The sequence below is a fragment of the Pediculus humanus genome, genomic scaffold, assembly GCF_000006295.1.
Source record: "Pediculus humanus corporis 1103172108067 genomic scaffold, whole genome shotgun sequence".
NCBI classification, from domain to species: Eukaryota; Metazoa; Arthropoda; class Insecta; order Psocodea; family Pediculidae; genus Pediculus; species Pediculus humanus.
The window spans coordinates 148,057-165,789 of NW_002987639.1; the positions used below are offsets into that span (position 1 = coordinate 148,057).

General features: G+C 22.6%; 1 protein-coding gene across 1 annotated transcript; it reads right to left on the reverse strand.

Annotated features, from left to right (window-relative positions):
- Positions 1-15,031: 15,031 nt before the first annotated feature.
- Phum_PHUM407140 (protein disulfide isomerase, putative) lies at positions 15,032-16,958 on the reverse strand (the record flags this gene model as incomplete). Its single annotated transcript, XM_002428832.1, has 8 exons — positions 15,032-15,197; positions 15,278-15,436; positions 15,520-15,677; positions 15,754-15,963; positions 16,061-16,309; positions 16,384-16,527; positions 16,613-16,809; positions 16,955-16,958. The coding sequence occupies 8 exons, from the start codon at positions 16,956-16,958 to the stop codon at positions 15,032-15,034; spliced, it is 1,287 nt and encodes a 428-aa protein (XP_002428877.1).
- Between the last annotated feature and the right edge of the window lie 775 nt (positions 16,959-17,733).

The following is a 17,733-nucleotide window of genomic DNA, read 5'->3' on the forward strand; positions in this document are numbered from 1 at the left end:
TATTTACTCAATCGAAATAAAAGGACGAAAGAGAGAGAGAGAGAGAGAAAAAAACATTTTCTTCATTATTTAATCGATAGTCACCAAGGACTAGAAGAAAAAATTTTCGAAAGAGAGAGAGAGAGAAAGACCAAAACAAAACAGATTCCAAACAAAAACATTTTCGAATCTGGACAATATAATTTAAAAAACCAAATTTTTATTATTATTATTATTATTTTTTCTTTCCTTTGTTTCTTTTCCTTTTACTTTTAAACAAAGGTTGATTTCCAACTGACGACACATTATTCAATAATAATAATAATAATAATAATAATAATAAATTGATCGTCGATTACGTAATTTTTAAATCGTGTGACGTTTCATTTATTTCATTTGTGAACTTAGAATGCACTTTTGCAATTACGTCAAACACATTTGACAAGTAATAATAATAATAATAATAATAATAATAATAATAATAATAATGATGATAATAACTCTCGTCATCATCTCCCCGATGAAAACAAAAAAAGTACGTAAATAAAAAAAAAAAAAAAAAAAAAAAAGTGCGTGCGTCAAAGGTCATAGTCACGAGTACCGGTAAGTAGTAATTCCGGATGCAATAATTTCAAAGTCCAGGAAAATTTTTTTTTTCTCCAGTAGGAAACCAAAAAATTATTTACGTACACACACACACACAGAGAGAGAGAGGAGAGCACATTCACGGAATTTCGATAATTATTATTATTTTTTTTTTAAATTTGACTTTGTCCGTTAATTTCATAAAACAAACAGACAAACAAACAAATAAATAAATAATAATAATAATAAAATTTATTAAGTGTTCCTTTTTCCTAAATTAATTTAAATGCGCGTATACATATATATGATGTAAATAAATATTTCAGGGTCAACGACTCGATAATAACTGCCATTTTTTTTTTTTATACGATTGATAATTTTTTTTTTTTTTTTAGCAAGAACAACAAAAACAACAACGACGACGACGAGTACATATCGTCAGTATATTCGCACTTAAATCGATTTGTTTTTTTTTTTTTTTTTTTTTTTTTTTTATAGTTTGCATAGAACACAAACAAACAAACAAACAAGAACTGCCTTGAATTTATAAATAATAATAATAATAATAACAACAACAACAAAATTTAACGTGTGCCAAAATAAAATAAAATAAGGAAAACGCAAAAAAAAAAAGTTTTTGTGTTTTTTTTCCCTGCAGACTTTCACAGCGTGAAAAAAAAAACAATAATGATAATAATAATAATAAAATATGCCAAAAAACGCGCAGTTGGCTTTACACGTCGTTTACCTGTCCCTAACCCCCCACCCTCCCCCTCCCCCGACCAAAAAAAAAAAAAAAACGAAAAGATGGAAAATCTTTTTGGCAAAACAAAATAGAGAAGGACATGTGGCGGAACTGACTGATTCATTTCTTCGCCAAAAATTTTTTATGGCCTCCTTGTGAATTTTTTTTTTTTTTTTTTTATCATCAAGTTCGTGATAAAAGTTCAAACGAAAATTAGACAAAACATTACTTTGACCTTTTAACCCTGTTAACTTCATCATCATCATCATCATCATCATCATCGTGCTATTCTCTCACGGTTTTTCAAAGCTCTTTCGCCGCCATTTTTTTTTATTATTCCGCATTGTTCTTTATTATTTATTTATTTATTTATTAAAACTAACTTTCCGGTTATAAAATATTTTAATTTATTTACACGGTCAATTTAAATAATAATAATGATGATAATAATAATAATTAAAATCCCCAGACTTTTTGTCCCTAATTAATTCTTTAATGCTTCCTGCAAAATAATTTAATTAAATTTTTTTTTTAATACAATTTTTGCCAGGATCATTTTTTTTTTTTTTTGGCTCATAAAAAATAAGTAAATAAATAATAATAATAATAATAATAATATAAATTATTCTCGGCAAACAATGGGTAATAATTATTATTATTATTATTTTTCTTTTTGGTTTATTGTCCCGACGAAAAATGAAAAAAAAAAAATTTTTTTTTTTCGTTCCATTTCGTTTTTCATTCATTCATTCATTTCCTAAGTGATTTTTTTTTTTTTTTTTTTTTTTCCAAACAGAGAAAACCAACAAAAACGCAATGAAATGAATGATAATGATGATAATATTAATAAATTGCGAAACGAGAAACAAATAAAAAAAAAAAAAAAAAAAAACATTCACTGAACTTTTTCAAGATCATATAAATCGTCATCATCATGATCCGTTCCAAGAAATAACTGGTAACAAGTATTACGCACTGACGCATTTCTCTCTCTCTCTCTCTCTCTCTCTCTCTAATAACAATAATCGAGCTTTAATAATAATAATAATAATAATAATAAACAAGTTTTTTAAGTCCCTACAAGTTTCTTATGTTTATGTAAATAACTCGCAATGACGACACAAAAAACTATTGCAGAAATAAATAAATAAATTCTCTCTTTGTGGAAAAAAAATCCTTTTCTTTTTCCTTAAATAAATAAATAAACAGCAGAAGCAACCTGATAATTATTTACAGTCAAAAGTTAAACATTCATGGGAGGGTGGGGGCAGGGGGATAAATAAATAAATAAATGATTTAAACAGTTAATCGAAGGAACCTAAATAATTTGAAGTGTACATTGCGACAATGATGTGACATAACATCCTCGTTGCAATTTTGTCATTTTAAACATAAAGAGTTTAGTTTTAGTTTTAGTTTTTCGACAACATTCAATTCTGATGCATTTGACTAATGACATAATAATAATTTATTTAGTATCGAATGTTGTTACAAAACACAAAATTTATTTTTGATACATCATACAAAATTTTCTCCATTTAAAAATAGATAAGAGAGAGAGAGACTCGACATGTTAAAGGTTCACCAACTACCTATCATTAATCTTCCTTTTTCTCAAACAATTTAAATTTCAATTTAAAACAATAAATAATTATTAAAATTTCTACCAAAATAATAATATTTGTCGACAATAAATGATGTTTTATGTGACTAGTTAATTCGATTGAAATTTTTCACATAATAGAGTGTGTTTCTTTTCGTTTAATCACCTCATAAGCTTTCTAAATCGAAATTGCAAATTCATGAAATCAAACTTTTCAAAGATTTTGATAATTTAAGGGATGTTTTGGGGATTAACCAGCAGTCATTATCATGACATTCCTCGAATGAATTCTTACAATGAGGTTGAAATATTAAAATTTTGCAAAAATTACAGTTAAAAAATATAAAATAATCGATATCACATCTCAATAATTTTTCAAGCACTCTTCCTTCACAATTTGCCAAAACCGAGAAATGATAATTAAGTTTGATAATAATTATTTAGATTTAACATCGAGTTTGTGCTCCCCTCATTTTTTTTTTTTTTTTAAATTACTAAAATACATATAAAAGAAAATATGTATATAAAATTGTACTAATATTTGTCACGAGTCCATTATTATTATTATTATTGTTTAAATGCTGGTTCGAATTAACTTAAGGTTAAAAATAAATAAATAATTAATAAATATAAAATTAATTTAAACTTACCCAAAAGGAAAAAAAACTAAAAATTTTTTATAAATCATATTTTCTATTATCGAATTGACACCTGAATCAGCGTTGTTATATCTGTCACACCACTGAACAATATAGGCAACAACGATATGAACCAATCGGATTGTATTATTTATTTTAATCAGTAAACAAAAACACTAAAGTAACGATTTTGGAAGATTTCACTATATACTTGTACTTCTTTTTTTAAACACAATTGAAATACAAAATCGTTTGATTATATATGACCACCGTTTTTATTATAGAGAAAAAAAAAAAAAAAAAAAATGTAACACTTTAATATAATTTATTTATTAACCGAAATATTTAAAACAAAAATAATGTTTTTTCTTTTTTAATAAATATATTTAAGCACGTAATTAAAAATGAACATCCATTTAAAAAAAAGGTTTCTTTTTTTTCACTTTATTTATAATTATTTTTTTATTTAAAAAAAAAATTATTTTTTTCACTTATCACCACCGAACAAGTTAACTTTCTGTCATTTTCTAAACAACTAATTTTTTTTTGTGCGTGTGTATGTTGATCAATGACAAGTTGGTTGATATCTTCTGCTAAAACGATTCTAATGACCTCAAGCGGACGTATCTGGAATTAAAAAAAAACAAAATGTCTGACTTTTATTTTCATAATAAGTTAATGTTTCTGTTTTTTCTTTTCTCACTGATTTTGTAAAAATTTTTAATAATTACATAAATCTAAAATAATTCTATTTTTAATTATTTAAAAAAAAAGAAAACAGGTATAAAATTACATATTAATAATAACTACATAATTAAAAATTATTCAATTTGTATTATTTCACACCAATTTATTTAAAAATTGTATAAAATTTTTTTTTTTAATTATTTACATTAAAATTAATTTTTAAATACAAATATATATGTTTAATATGACATGTGTGTCGTAGAAAGTTAAGTGATTTACAAATTATTTTTAAAATAAATATATTGACCCGAGTGATAACCATATTTTTTGTATATCAATTTTTATATCGATTAAAAAATTTTTGTGTTGCTTAATTTGTTTTTTTTTTTTTTTTTTTTCACATTGTTAAATATATTTGTCAAGTTTAGATATATTTAAAACTCTTAATTCATTTTATATCAATTAAAAACTATTTTAACAATCTGCACACAATCGATTAATTCTCAATTTTTTTTAATAATAAAATAATGTTTAAAAATGAAACTGTGTTTGTTTAAAAAACTTTTTTACCGAATTAAATCCAAATGTATTCCTATGTTAAAAAGTTAAAAGGTTATGTGTTGTTATTAGGTCGAAAGCTTCAAAATAATTATTTTAAACGACCTTATTTTTAATAATTTCATTTTAAATTTCACCTTATTAAACATACCTAATTTTTTTTGCTTAAATGTTAATAATAATAAAATCCCCTTAAAAAAAAAAAATTTAAGCAACTTATAATTAAAAACCATTAAACCCAAATAATATATTTAACCCCTTGAGGAAAAATTTAAACGAGTAGATTACCTTTAAAAAAAAAAAAAACATTTAACAATTTATAACTCGATTAAATTTTTTTAAACAAAAACAAATTTTAATTGTTTGCTAGAATAGAAAACATAGTCAGAAAATATTGTAAAATTGAATTCCATAACAAAAAAAAAAAAAAAAAAAAAATTACAACTAACGTGATCACTAACTTGTCTGTGATTGGTTTTGATGTCGTCACCAGACATGGCACGATCAGCTGTTTATAAAAAAAAAAAAAAAAAAAAAACTAATAAATAAATACAGAAATTCAATGAATGTTAAAACAACTGTATCGTTTACACACCAAGAAATTATTCGAAATCGAAACCTGTTGAAAATCATTAATAATAATAATAATATTCGTTATCATTACGTCGAATACCTTAAAAAAAAACAATATTGATTGATAACGAACGTTAATAATTTTAAAGGTACCAAATATTTATCTGTCGACGACAACAAAATAATAATAATAATAAGTATTATATTTAAAATTTTTTTTTTTAAACCCAAATCAAAGTTCAAATTTTTTATTGTTATTGTTTGAGCTTTACATACAAATTGTTATCATTAATTTTAATTCTAAAAATTATTATTATTATTATTATTATTTATTTTCAAGTTCGTTTAGATAATATTATCGATAACGATTGTTGTGAATACCTTATTATTAATTTTTATTTATTTATAAATTAATAAATAAATTTAATAAATATAATTTTCAAATGTTAATGAACTAAATTTAAATTTATTTATGTAAAAAAAAAAAATATTGATAAAATAATAATAATAATAATAATAATATTGTTGGGTAATACGAATGTGACCTAAGGGGCAAATCACACACTCGCGCACACGCACACACACACGTGTAATTAATTTTGTATTGATAAGAGGTAACCGCATGTGTTGTTGATAATAAAGCAATAATATATATATTTAAACAATAAAATATTTAATAAAATAACAATAAATAATATTAATAATTTTTTTTTTTTTATTATAAAACTGCCATTGCAAATTAAAATCGACATCCATGTTTTGTATATGAAAAAAAAAATTATTATTATTATTTTTTTCGGAAAATATTTCGAGTGTTACGTCGCAAAGACTACAAGTTTTTTTTTTGTCACATTTAAAAAAAAAACCTTATTACTTGTCTTTTTTTAATCGTGGAAAATAATTTTCATAAATGAAAAATGGTCATTCATTTACTTATTTACAACAACCAACACAATATTCTCATCATTGAACTTTGGCCAAATATATATTAGACAACAATGAGTGACGTCATAAAAAAAAAAATTACAACAAATGAAAACAATTTCTATTGAAAAATTCAAATTCAGGCGCGCGATCATTGGGAAATATTAAATTTTAAAAAAAACATTCGAAAGGATTTGAAAGGCACAAACAAACAAACAAACAAAATTCGTTGAAAGCATAATTACAATAGCGAGTTATTAATAATGATGATAGTACTCTTGTGAAAATTCCTTACCAAATAGAAACAAATGGAAAAATTAAGAAACGATTTAATAAAAACCCATAAAATAATCCGTAAATAATTAAAAATTATGTAAAAGACAAACGACCATCCAATCAATCAATAACATTTTATTAAAAAAAAAAAAAAAAAAATCGTTCGTGATGATAATGATATTTATACGATTCGATTCGAGAGTTTTCTTCCTTCTTCTTCTTCTCATTTTTTCTTTTGTTTCCGCCGATTCATTTTAATATTAGAAAACAAAGAACAAATAATAATAAATATACAAACAAAGAAAATAAAAGAAAACCTTGCGATTAATACAATTTATTAATTATAACAAACAATGAACTGGACTTGAAACGTTTTCGCTTTGATAAATAATAAAAAAAAAATAATAATAATAATAATAATAAATATTAAAACTTGATCGCTAAAAAGAATTATTATTATTATTTTAAATAAATCTAATTTTATCCGAAATTATGCAGATACCTAAATAACGTAACATTATTAAATTTTAATGTGAAAATGTTTTTCATAACAAACAAACAAACAAACAAACAAAACATAAACAACCTGAAAAAACATGCGTTACACAAATCGTTGCAACTTATTTAAACCACCGGTTTAGTAAAAAAAAAAAAAAAAAAAAAAACGGTTTTTTTTTCAACGAAAGATGACGTACGTACCTTTTTTTTAATTATTATTATTATTATTGTTATTATTCCATTAATGACACGATAATGTAGTGTAAAAAGAAAATCAATTTTAATAATAAATAAATAAAAAAACAATTAATTATTCTTCTGTATATGTAAAACACGTGCATTTTAATAAATTAAATTTATTTAAATAATAATAACGATAATCGCGTGTTAACTCTTTAAATGTTAAATTACAACTAACAAACAACAACAACAACAACAACAATCAAAAGCGATTTGATCATAAGGCCTGTAATAACCTTCGTAGTATTCTCAGATTTGTTTACAACTTTTTTTATTTATTTATTTATTCGTTTCCTTGAATTAATTTTTAGACATTTTTTTTTTTCACACGCAAAAAAAAAAAATTTTCGTGCGTATGTTGTTGTTGTTGTTGTTGTTGTTGTTTGTAACCCTTACGATTCAGATAAAAAAAAAAAATTGATTTAAGTGCGTATGTGTGTGTGTGTGGGGGGGGAGGGGGTGCGGCTAAGAGATAAACAAATAAATTTTTTTTTTTTTTGCACTTACGAGACGAGTTTATAAATGCGTAAAAATTTGTTTCGAATAAACAAACAAACAAACAAACAAATAATTTTTATTATTTTTAATTTTTTTTTACTACGCTGTTGTTTGTTTAAAAAGACTCCCACGCAATAAAAAATATTTTTTTTATTTTAATTAATTTCTTAAAATTTAATTACGAATCATTTAAAATTTATTTTTGATAAATAAAAAAAATTTCTTTATTTTTCTAGAATGTTTCGTTCAATTAATTATTATTATTATTATTATTATTATTATTATTATTACTATTATTTTTAATAAATAAATGAGAGACAAACAAAACCCGACAATCGAAACGAATTTAATTTAATTTAAAAAAAAAAAAAAAATGGCGGTTTGAAAAAAATTTAAATTTTTCATTATTATTATTATTTCAATTATCGTGAGGCGTGATAATAATAATAATAATAATAGTAATAATAATAATAAACAACATTGATTTAAATTAATAGTTTTTTTTTTTTTTAAATGTAATATTGTGTCCAAAATACGAAAAAAACTTTCAAAATAAAATTCGTTACGTTAATTTACGTAATAATCAACTTCCGGTTTATCCATTCGAACATTATTATTATTATTATTTTTAAATATTAAAAAAAAATTTATTTATACCTCTTAATTATTATTATTATTATTATTATTATTATCATTATTAAAAATTTATTAAATAATTTTTAAATTATTTATTCTCTTTTTTTTAAACTTTTTTTCACTTATTTAATAAAAAAAAAAAAAAAAGTAAGTGAGATTTTTATTGGTCCGCCATTTTTTTTATTAGTACAAAATTTTTACAATAGATGGCATAAATATCAATCATTTATTATTTTCATACATTTTGTTGGTTTTTATTTAACAATCATCAATAAATAATTTTTTTTTTTTTTTTAATAATTAATTATGAGTTAAACATTTTTCACAAATTGTTTATTCTTGTTCAGAATTTTCCGATACGATTAATAAACTTGCCCTACGCATATATTAACCCTCTGAAAAATTTAATATTCTCAAATATTCGTCATTATCATCATCATAATATTATCATCATCAATATTTTATTGTACATAACTTTAACAGAGGAATTATGATAGAATATAAAAAAAAAACTTTTTTATGTAAAATATCATGTTTTTATTTTATTTTACACGTAATAAGATTCACCGGTTCGAATTTTTTTTGCTTATTTCATTAATTTACTAAATAAGGTAAATAAACCGAAAAGCCGGTTAAATACGAGTATATAATTACGCAGAAAAATACAAAAATAAACTAAAATCTTATTAAGAGGAAAAAAAAAAAATATGACAAATCATGTCTTCTGGTAATTGAATCTGTATTTATTCAATTTGTTTTTTTTTTTTTTTTTATTTATTTCGTTGCGTACGAAAGACGAACGACGACATGATTTAAAAAAAAAAAAAAAAAATTCTTAACTCTATGCGTTTTTACAATGGGGTTTCATTAAAAAGACCTCAGTCGCTTACGTGATCGCAACGTTAAAACACGTCATCTTACAATAAGTTAACATAAGTAAAAACCGCCGCCATATTTGTTATATCGAGTCGCAGTTTAATGGCAAAAAAGGTGTGAATTAGATGCAAAAAATCAAACGAAATGAAACGTTTCACGTTGAAATTTATAATTTTATTTTTCGGTAAGTTATTTTAGTTTTTAGCTAAATAATTATAAACAATTTATTTAAACATTTTCTCTTATGAAATGTTAAAATAATAAATTAAACACACGAGTGAGAGACAATGCAACAAGTGAGTCGTCGTTTATTTTTTATTTTTTTAACGAATTTATCGAAATTTATTTTTTTTTATTCGATATTAAAACGATAAATCGAAATCGAATTTAATTATCGATAATTTATTTTTAAATTAATTTTCACACAAGATTTAAAAAAAAAAAAAAAATTGTTTAAAGGGTGTATGTAACGATATAAGAATTTTGTAATGGAGAATTGAAAAAGTTACGCGTTCGAATTCTAAGAAGTTGATTAATTTTTTTTTCTCTTCATTTCGTGAGAAAAAATTTCAGGTATATTAAAATCATGGATAAAAAATTTAATACTAAACGAAAAAAAAAAAAATACCGATTATTAAACCCCCCCCGCCCCACTAACAAAAAAAACACTCGAAAGAATAATAATAATAATAATAACAACGTTATTTATATGTAATTAAATTTTAAATTAAATTCGTGACAATTTTGTTTCTTAATCAAAAATTTTACAAACGTATAAAATGTGTTAATTAGTCATCGTGAGAATTGTGATTATGTGAATAATAATAATAATAATAATAATAATAATAATAATATTTTTTCTGGTTAATATATGCGGTGTCACACAAAACTACTACCGGCTTAACACACACACACCCATTAAACATTTAATAAATTTTTTTTTTATTAATTGCAACGGTGATAAATAAAATAATTTATTAAAAATAAATTATAACTTCAAAGTGTGAGCCTAACTTTGAATTTTCCAAAATCCAGTTTAAATAATAATAATAATAAATAATTTTCCTTTTCCCTCTAATTAAAAATTTTAATTAACATGTTTACTTAATGTTTTTAAGTAAAAATTTTTCTTTTTTATTTTTTATTTTTTCTTCTGCTTCATTTTTTTAATAATAAATAAAATCCGAGTAATTTTTTTTTTTTTTAAATAAAAACAGGTAAAAATTAATAAATAATTAATAATAACTACTACTGGAATTCTATTTTTTTTTTCTTCTGCTTTGGAATGTCCACACAATGGAATTTTTTTTTTTTTAACATTTTTTTTTAACAATAAGTTTTATAAAAAAAAAATTTTTTTTATGTATATGGCCAGGTATTTATTTATTATAAATAATTTAAAAATAAAATTTATACCTGAATTTCAAAAAAAAAAAAAAAATTAAAAATTTTCTATCATTGAGGTTATTGAACCCTATAAACCCCCCCCCCCGTCTCATTGGAAATTAAAATATAATAACAAACGAATTTGTTTATAAATGATAGAAATTTACAAAGCAGACTACAAAAATGGAAAAATTGATTTCAGTTCGTTTGTTTTATTTATTTATTATTTTCCTTATAACTCTCTCGGTGTATTTTAATAAATAAATGAATTTTAATAACTTATTTAAATTATTTCGACGATGGAAAAAAATAAGAATTAATAAATAAGCTTTCCCCATATTTTCATTTGACGACATATTAAATTGTTAACACTCGTTATTATTATTATTATTATTATTTAATGCCCCATTTTCAACAACGACAACAACAACAACTGGTTGTTTTGTTATTATTTACTTGTTTATAAGTTATCTAATTTTACCATTAAAAAAATAAATAATAATAATAATAATATTTTCTGTTTTGTTTTGGAAAAATAAGACATTATGTTGTGTTATGTATCGAATTGTACTTAACAATTTTTTTTATTTTTTGATTTTCGGTTGAGAAATAATCCGTAAAATAAAATAATAAAAAATCTTAATAAAATTTCGCGTTTTAATTATTTATGTTAATTATTTCAAATTTTTTTGTTTTTCCGCCACCATATGATTAATTTTAAAATGAGTCAGTATTTTATATACGTAACTGAAATTATACTAAACAAGGTTCGAATCCTTAAAAGTTTTTTCTGTTTTTTTTTTTTTTTTTTTTCGGTTCGATTGTGACGTTTTTTTGTTTTTTTTTTTTAGTTATCATTTCCATTGTTGACTGTCAAAAATGGAATAATCCAAGACCGACAAATAATGGGAAAAAAATCTGGAAAACTGGAGGGTATTCAGATGAAGGAAATGGACGAACGTCATCATCAGAACCTAGCACTCCGAGTAAAAGTAATTTTTTTTTTTTTAAATAACTTATCATCAAACATTAATAATTTATTTACGGTTTAAATAATAATAATAATACATTTATTTAAAAAAAAAAAAAATTTTAATACGAATTGCGCCCGAGGAAACCCCCCCCCAAAAAAAAAAAAAAAAAAAAATTTTTTTAATTACAGCCATTTAACTTTAAAAATAATTTTTTTATGTTTAATTATTTGTTTGTTTGTTTGTTTTTGTTTTTTTTTTTTCCAAAACAACAAAATTAGTTTAAATTATTTATTTTTAGATATATAAATATAATTTTTATCAATACCGCATTGATAAAACAATAATAATAATAATAATAATGAGTGAAGAGTTTTTTGTTTTAAAAAATTTATAGTGTTTGTTCTACTTTTTAAATATTCTTAACCGTTAACAAAAAATTTGTTGTTATTATTATTATTATTATTATTATTATTATTTATTCAATTTTTTTAACATTGAAACATGAATAATTTGATTTAGAAAAAAAAGAAAAAAAAAAAAACAGAATTTTAAAATTGATAAATGTCATAAACCATAATAATTCAAGGGCATATAATTAAATGAGCGATTTCTCATAAAAATCAATTTAAATAATAATATCATTAAAATTTATGAGAAATTTATAAAATCATGTTACCCGTGACGTCATAACATTTTTGTTTTGTTATAATTTAAAAACAAAAAGTTTTTTTTTTTTTTTACTAACCTTTTGATTGTGTGTTACACCAAAATCTCTTACCATCCCCTCCTCCATTTGTTTTTTGAAAAGTTGATTGATTCACTGAAAACAAATACAAAAATTATTATTATTATTATTATGTTAAATACAGGTATGAATTACTTTTTTTTCAGGTCAAGCAGTCAGAAGAGGAGGAATCGGTGCTTGGGGTTATATAGCAATAACATTATTTTTAATACTTTCAAGCCTTGGAATTTATTACACTATTATATTTTATCCAATAGTTTGTAAAAAAGAAAGAATGTATCACGTTATGGGTTCAACAACGGTTTGATAAGAAAAAAATGTTTTTAGGGGGGGGGAGGGGGGTTTAAAAAATAAACAACAATGTCACTGCCTGATAATCAATTAATTGATATATGTATGAATGATTTTTTTATTTTTTAAATGATTATTAATGAATGGATTTGTTTGTATGGAAAGGGGGGGGGATATTATAAATAAAAACGACTGCAAATTTTATTTATTATTTGTAACTTGTAGGTTTTAGTAAAGTGTGAAAGAAGTTAGTTATTATTATCGAAGAAAAAATTTATATTACATGGTGTGTTTTTTTTTTTTTTTTTTAAATATATTTTAAAGTGTATAAATAATTTTATAATTTAAGTGAAATGTTAATCTTTTAATGAAATTTTAAAAACAAAAAACATTTTCTAAATGTGTAAAATGTCAGTCAATTATTATTCGATTAATCATATCACCTATAAGATATTAAAACTATTTTGTGATTTGATATTTTAAAAAAAAACTTTTTCATCATATTAAATGCAATTTCAAAGACTTAAATAAACAAACAAAAAAAAAAAAAAAGTATATCCTTATACAAAAAATTAACGAGTTCCTTATGAATATCTTATTTATGTCTGTCATTATGCGATTAACAATAATGTTCTAATTATTGATAATTAATAAATCAAGATTTTCAAAATAAGATATGCAGGAAGAATGAAAAAGTAATAATTTATCACTTGTTTTTAACACTTTTTAAAAATGCATAATGCATAAATAATTTTAATAATTATTTATTAATCTATTTAAATATTTAGAGCAATTTATCTATTAAAAAAAGTCTGTATGAATTTATATAGTAATTAAGTCCAAGTTTTTTTTTTTTTCTTTTATACTTATATATTTTTTATTATTTAAATATATTTATGTATTTTATACGAGAATAAAAATACATTAAAGAAAGAATTTATATTAATATTTATTCGTATATTTTTTTAAAATCCATTTTTTTTTAATTTAAAATAAAATATTAATGTGGGGATAATGACGCGCCATTTTTTTTTTTTTTTACATAAAACGAGTATCGCGTATAATGTAAAATACTCGAATTAATTTAATTAAATTATTAATGCGTGAAACCGTTTTCGGGTTTTATTAAAAATAAAATTATTAGGGCAAAAAAAATTAATTTGTTTATTACCTATTAGATAAATTAGTAGAATAAATTTCTTCTAATTAAATAAAACAAATTTTTAATAAAAACTTATTAACACGGAATTAGTGTGTAACGTGGTAGTAAATAATTGAACGTCGTGTCTTTAAGTTTTTTTCTTTTTCAAATTTAACGGATATTTTGTACAAACAATTAATCGAACGCGGCGGCGGGTTTTAATTAAAATGGAACGAAATAGAGTTTTGAGTTGGATATGGAATGATTTTCCGAATTTGTTCGATGAAAAAGGTAAAGTAATTAAAAAATAACGTTATTTTAACTATTTTTTTTAAAAGATCTGTTAAAAATTTTTAAATGCACATTCATATAGATAGTGAAAAATCAAATTAACCATTTGTATAAAGGTAAAATTTAACCATTAGAAAAAAAAGTAAAATAAAATAACAATTAAGAAAAAAAAGGAAATGTTAAGAAAGTAGTAGTAAAAAAATTGTTTGTTTTAAGAGCATTTTTATTTACAAAATACAATTCAAAATTTCATAATAAAAATTTACTGTTTTTAGTACGTTTTACAAAAAAAAGCTTTCAAACAAATTTAAAATAAATGACAATATGACTACTTTTGTATTTATTTGTGAAAACAAAATTATATATAAAACTCTTTGTTACATATACAAAAAAAAAAAAATTCATTAAATACAAGGAAGAAAACAATTTTTTTCTTTATTTTTGAGCTTTCGTTAATTCAAGTTGTCATATATGTATATATAAAAGTAAAATTTTCTTAAGCGAAATTACAAATATTTATTATTTATTTATTAGTAAAGAATAATATTCGAAAAATATTTCTTTTTTTTTTTTTCTTTAAATTGAAATGACACTTTTTTAAGTTGATTTGATTTTTTTTAAATGTAATTAATAAAATGAGGCACTGTCTATAATGATTTGATTTTAAAAATATTTCAACATCAATTTAAATTTATTAATAAAAAAAAAAAAAAACCTGATTAATTAGTGATTGATTGATTACTAAAAAATAAATTTTTAAAAATTGATCTATATATATATATATTCTTACTAGTACGCACGCATTCAATTAAAATAATAAATTTTTTTTAGCCTTTATAAATTATAATTTAATCAGTCTGGATTATTAAGTTTATGTTGCATATTATTTAAAGCTCTTCCTTAAGATCATCTAAAACTATATCTGATAAATCTATATCTTCTTCTTCTTCTGGAAGAGCTTGATCTTCTCCATTCCATGGTTCAATTTTAGATATTTTTGGAAGTTTTGCATTTTGTAAAACTGAAGTTTGACCTCGACCATAACTTAAATCCCTGAGAAAAAAATTATAATTTCATTCCTGTTTCTTTAATTTAAATGTTGCAATAATATCTTGAATAAGGTTATTAATTACCTTAAAAATTCATTGATTCCTTCTTCAGAAAATGAACCCTTAAATAATGATGAAATTTGTTTTTTGGTATTGAGAACTGACATGGCAGGATAACCGAAATTACCCATTCCTAATGTTTGTTCCAAATCCATTTGGGCACCAGCTTCGACCCAAGTCCAACTAAAAAAAATGTTTAATAAATAATTTTTAGTAATGAATTTTAATATTAATTTGTGGCATAAAAAAGAGAGAAATAAACGCACCCCCATAATTTTCTTTTAAATTTATCAGCAACCTTTGATAACATTTTTAAGTAGTTATTTCTACACTCCGATTGACAATCGAGAATGTGTGGAAGAACTGCGACAATACACAATGAATTCTTTGTACATTGTTCTTTAAAAACATTTTCATCCAATAACTAAAAGTTAAAAAAAAAAATTCTTTAGAACATTTATGTGTCAAGTATGTAAATTATAACAAAAATTAATAATAACCTCGACAACTTCTGGAGGAGGAGCATTCTCGAGAATGTTGTCAACAACCCAGTTAACAATATCTGAAGAAGATCTTCCTCCTTCATATGGTTTTGCATCTTTTTTACTTTTAGCTCCAGGTTCAAACCAATATATCGTAGGAAAACCTGTTATGTCAAATTGAGATGGAATCACTGATTGAGATGTAGCATCCATAGCACCCAATTTTGCCTTTAAAATATATATTTAATAATTAAAATGGAGATTTGTATGTAATATTGCATAATTATTGAAATTTTAACAAATTAGTTATGTTGTACAAACTTACTTTTCCTTTGAGTTGTGTAGCTGCTTCAGCCCATTCTGGTGCCAGTCTTTGACAGTGTATACATCCTGGAGAGTAAAATTCAACCAACCAGTAATCTTTAGAATTGAAAACATTCGATGCAAAATTGTCATCTGTTAATTGTACGACATCTTTGGAATCTGAGCTTTTTCCAGATCCACCTGACTTTTTGCCAGGTAGATTACTGTATACTTTTTTTTTAGCAGCTTCTAAAGCACTTTCTACAATAGCCTAAAAATTGAAGTAATGGCAATTAGAACATATTGAAATATTAAAAATAAATCTAATTTAGAATATTTAAGTACCTGAGTGGTTCTGGCTCCATTATAATCAGTTGGGTTTTTTTTATCTGCACCAAATATTTTAATCGTGGGAAAACCTTGAATACCAAACCTTCCTTTCAAAGCTGGTTCCTCATCGCAATTAACAGCACCTACTTTAACAACACCCTTAACAAAAAAAAAAATGATAATGATAATACCTTTAATAATATGCAAAATTAAAAGTGTAAATTTTTAAATAACATCATCTTACTTTTAAAGCAGCTGCTGCTTTCCAGTATTCTGGTACTAGTGCTTTACAATGTCCGCACCAAGGTGCAAAAAATTCAACAACCCAAACAGCATCACCCCTATCTACTAAACTGTCAAAATTAGATGCAGTCAGACTAACAACATTTGAACTTGAAGGATATAATCCTACAGCAGCAGAGAGCAAACTAATGAAAATTCCTTAAACAAAAAAAATTAAAATATGAATTTGTCCTGTAACGTGTAATTTTTTACAAATCGCCCACTCAAAAGTACTTAAAAACTACTTTTAAAAATCCAAAATGTCAGGTAAAAGTTTTAATTTAATCCTAAATTTATTTTTAACTCATAAAGACTTTAATCTTAAATAATTTTCAAACAGATATTAATTTATTTAAAAATTAAAATAAAAAAGGGATAAAACAAATTATCAGGGCATTGATCGTATGTAACCCGGTTGATTTATTAAAACAAAATTAATTACAAAATAATAATACATAATAACTTACCTGTAATTAAAATCATGGTAATAAAATATGGTAAAATTTATTTTAAATTAAACAGTATGATAATAATACTATTTAACAACTTAATTTTATTTAAAAGACTAATGAAAAAACGTCTTAATAATTAAACTTGAGTATATTTACGCCATTTATGTTTAGCCGTGTACAATTTTGATTGGTAGATTTTAACTTTTAACCGCTTTAATGTGACTCACACTTCCATAGAGTTATAAAACTTTTTTGTGAAAGAATCGGATTTTAAATTTATAACGCAATCATCAAAGTATTTATAAAAAATATTTTATAAATATTCATTAGATATATTTAATATTATTAATTTGCGTTTATAAAACTTTTTCTCCCAAAAAAATAACGTTACGTACATTAAAACTCTTTATACTTATATAAACCATTATTTCAATTCTATTGACACGACTTATTTTAAACAATCGTAAATTTTTACAAATAATAACGATTATGGAGTTGAAAAAATACATTTTAAATTAAGATTATTCAAAATTATACCTTTTATTTAGAATTTTATGATTTTTCAAAAGGAAAAAAAATAAATTTGAATTTAAAATAAAATTTGATTCGTTGTTTCGAACACGCGGTTATA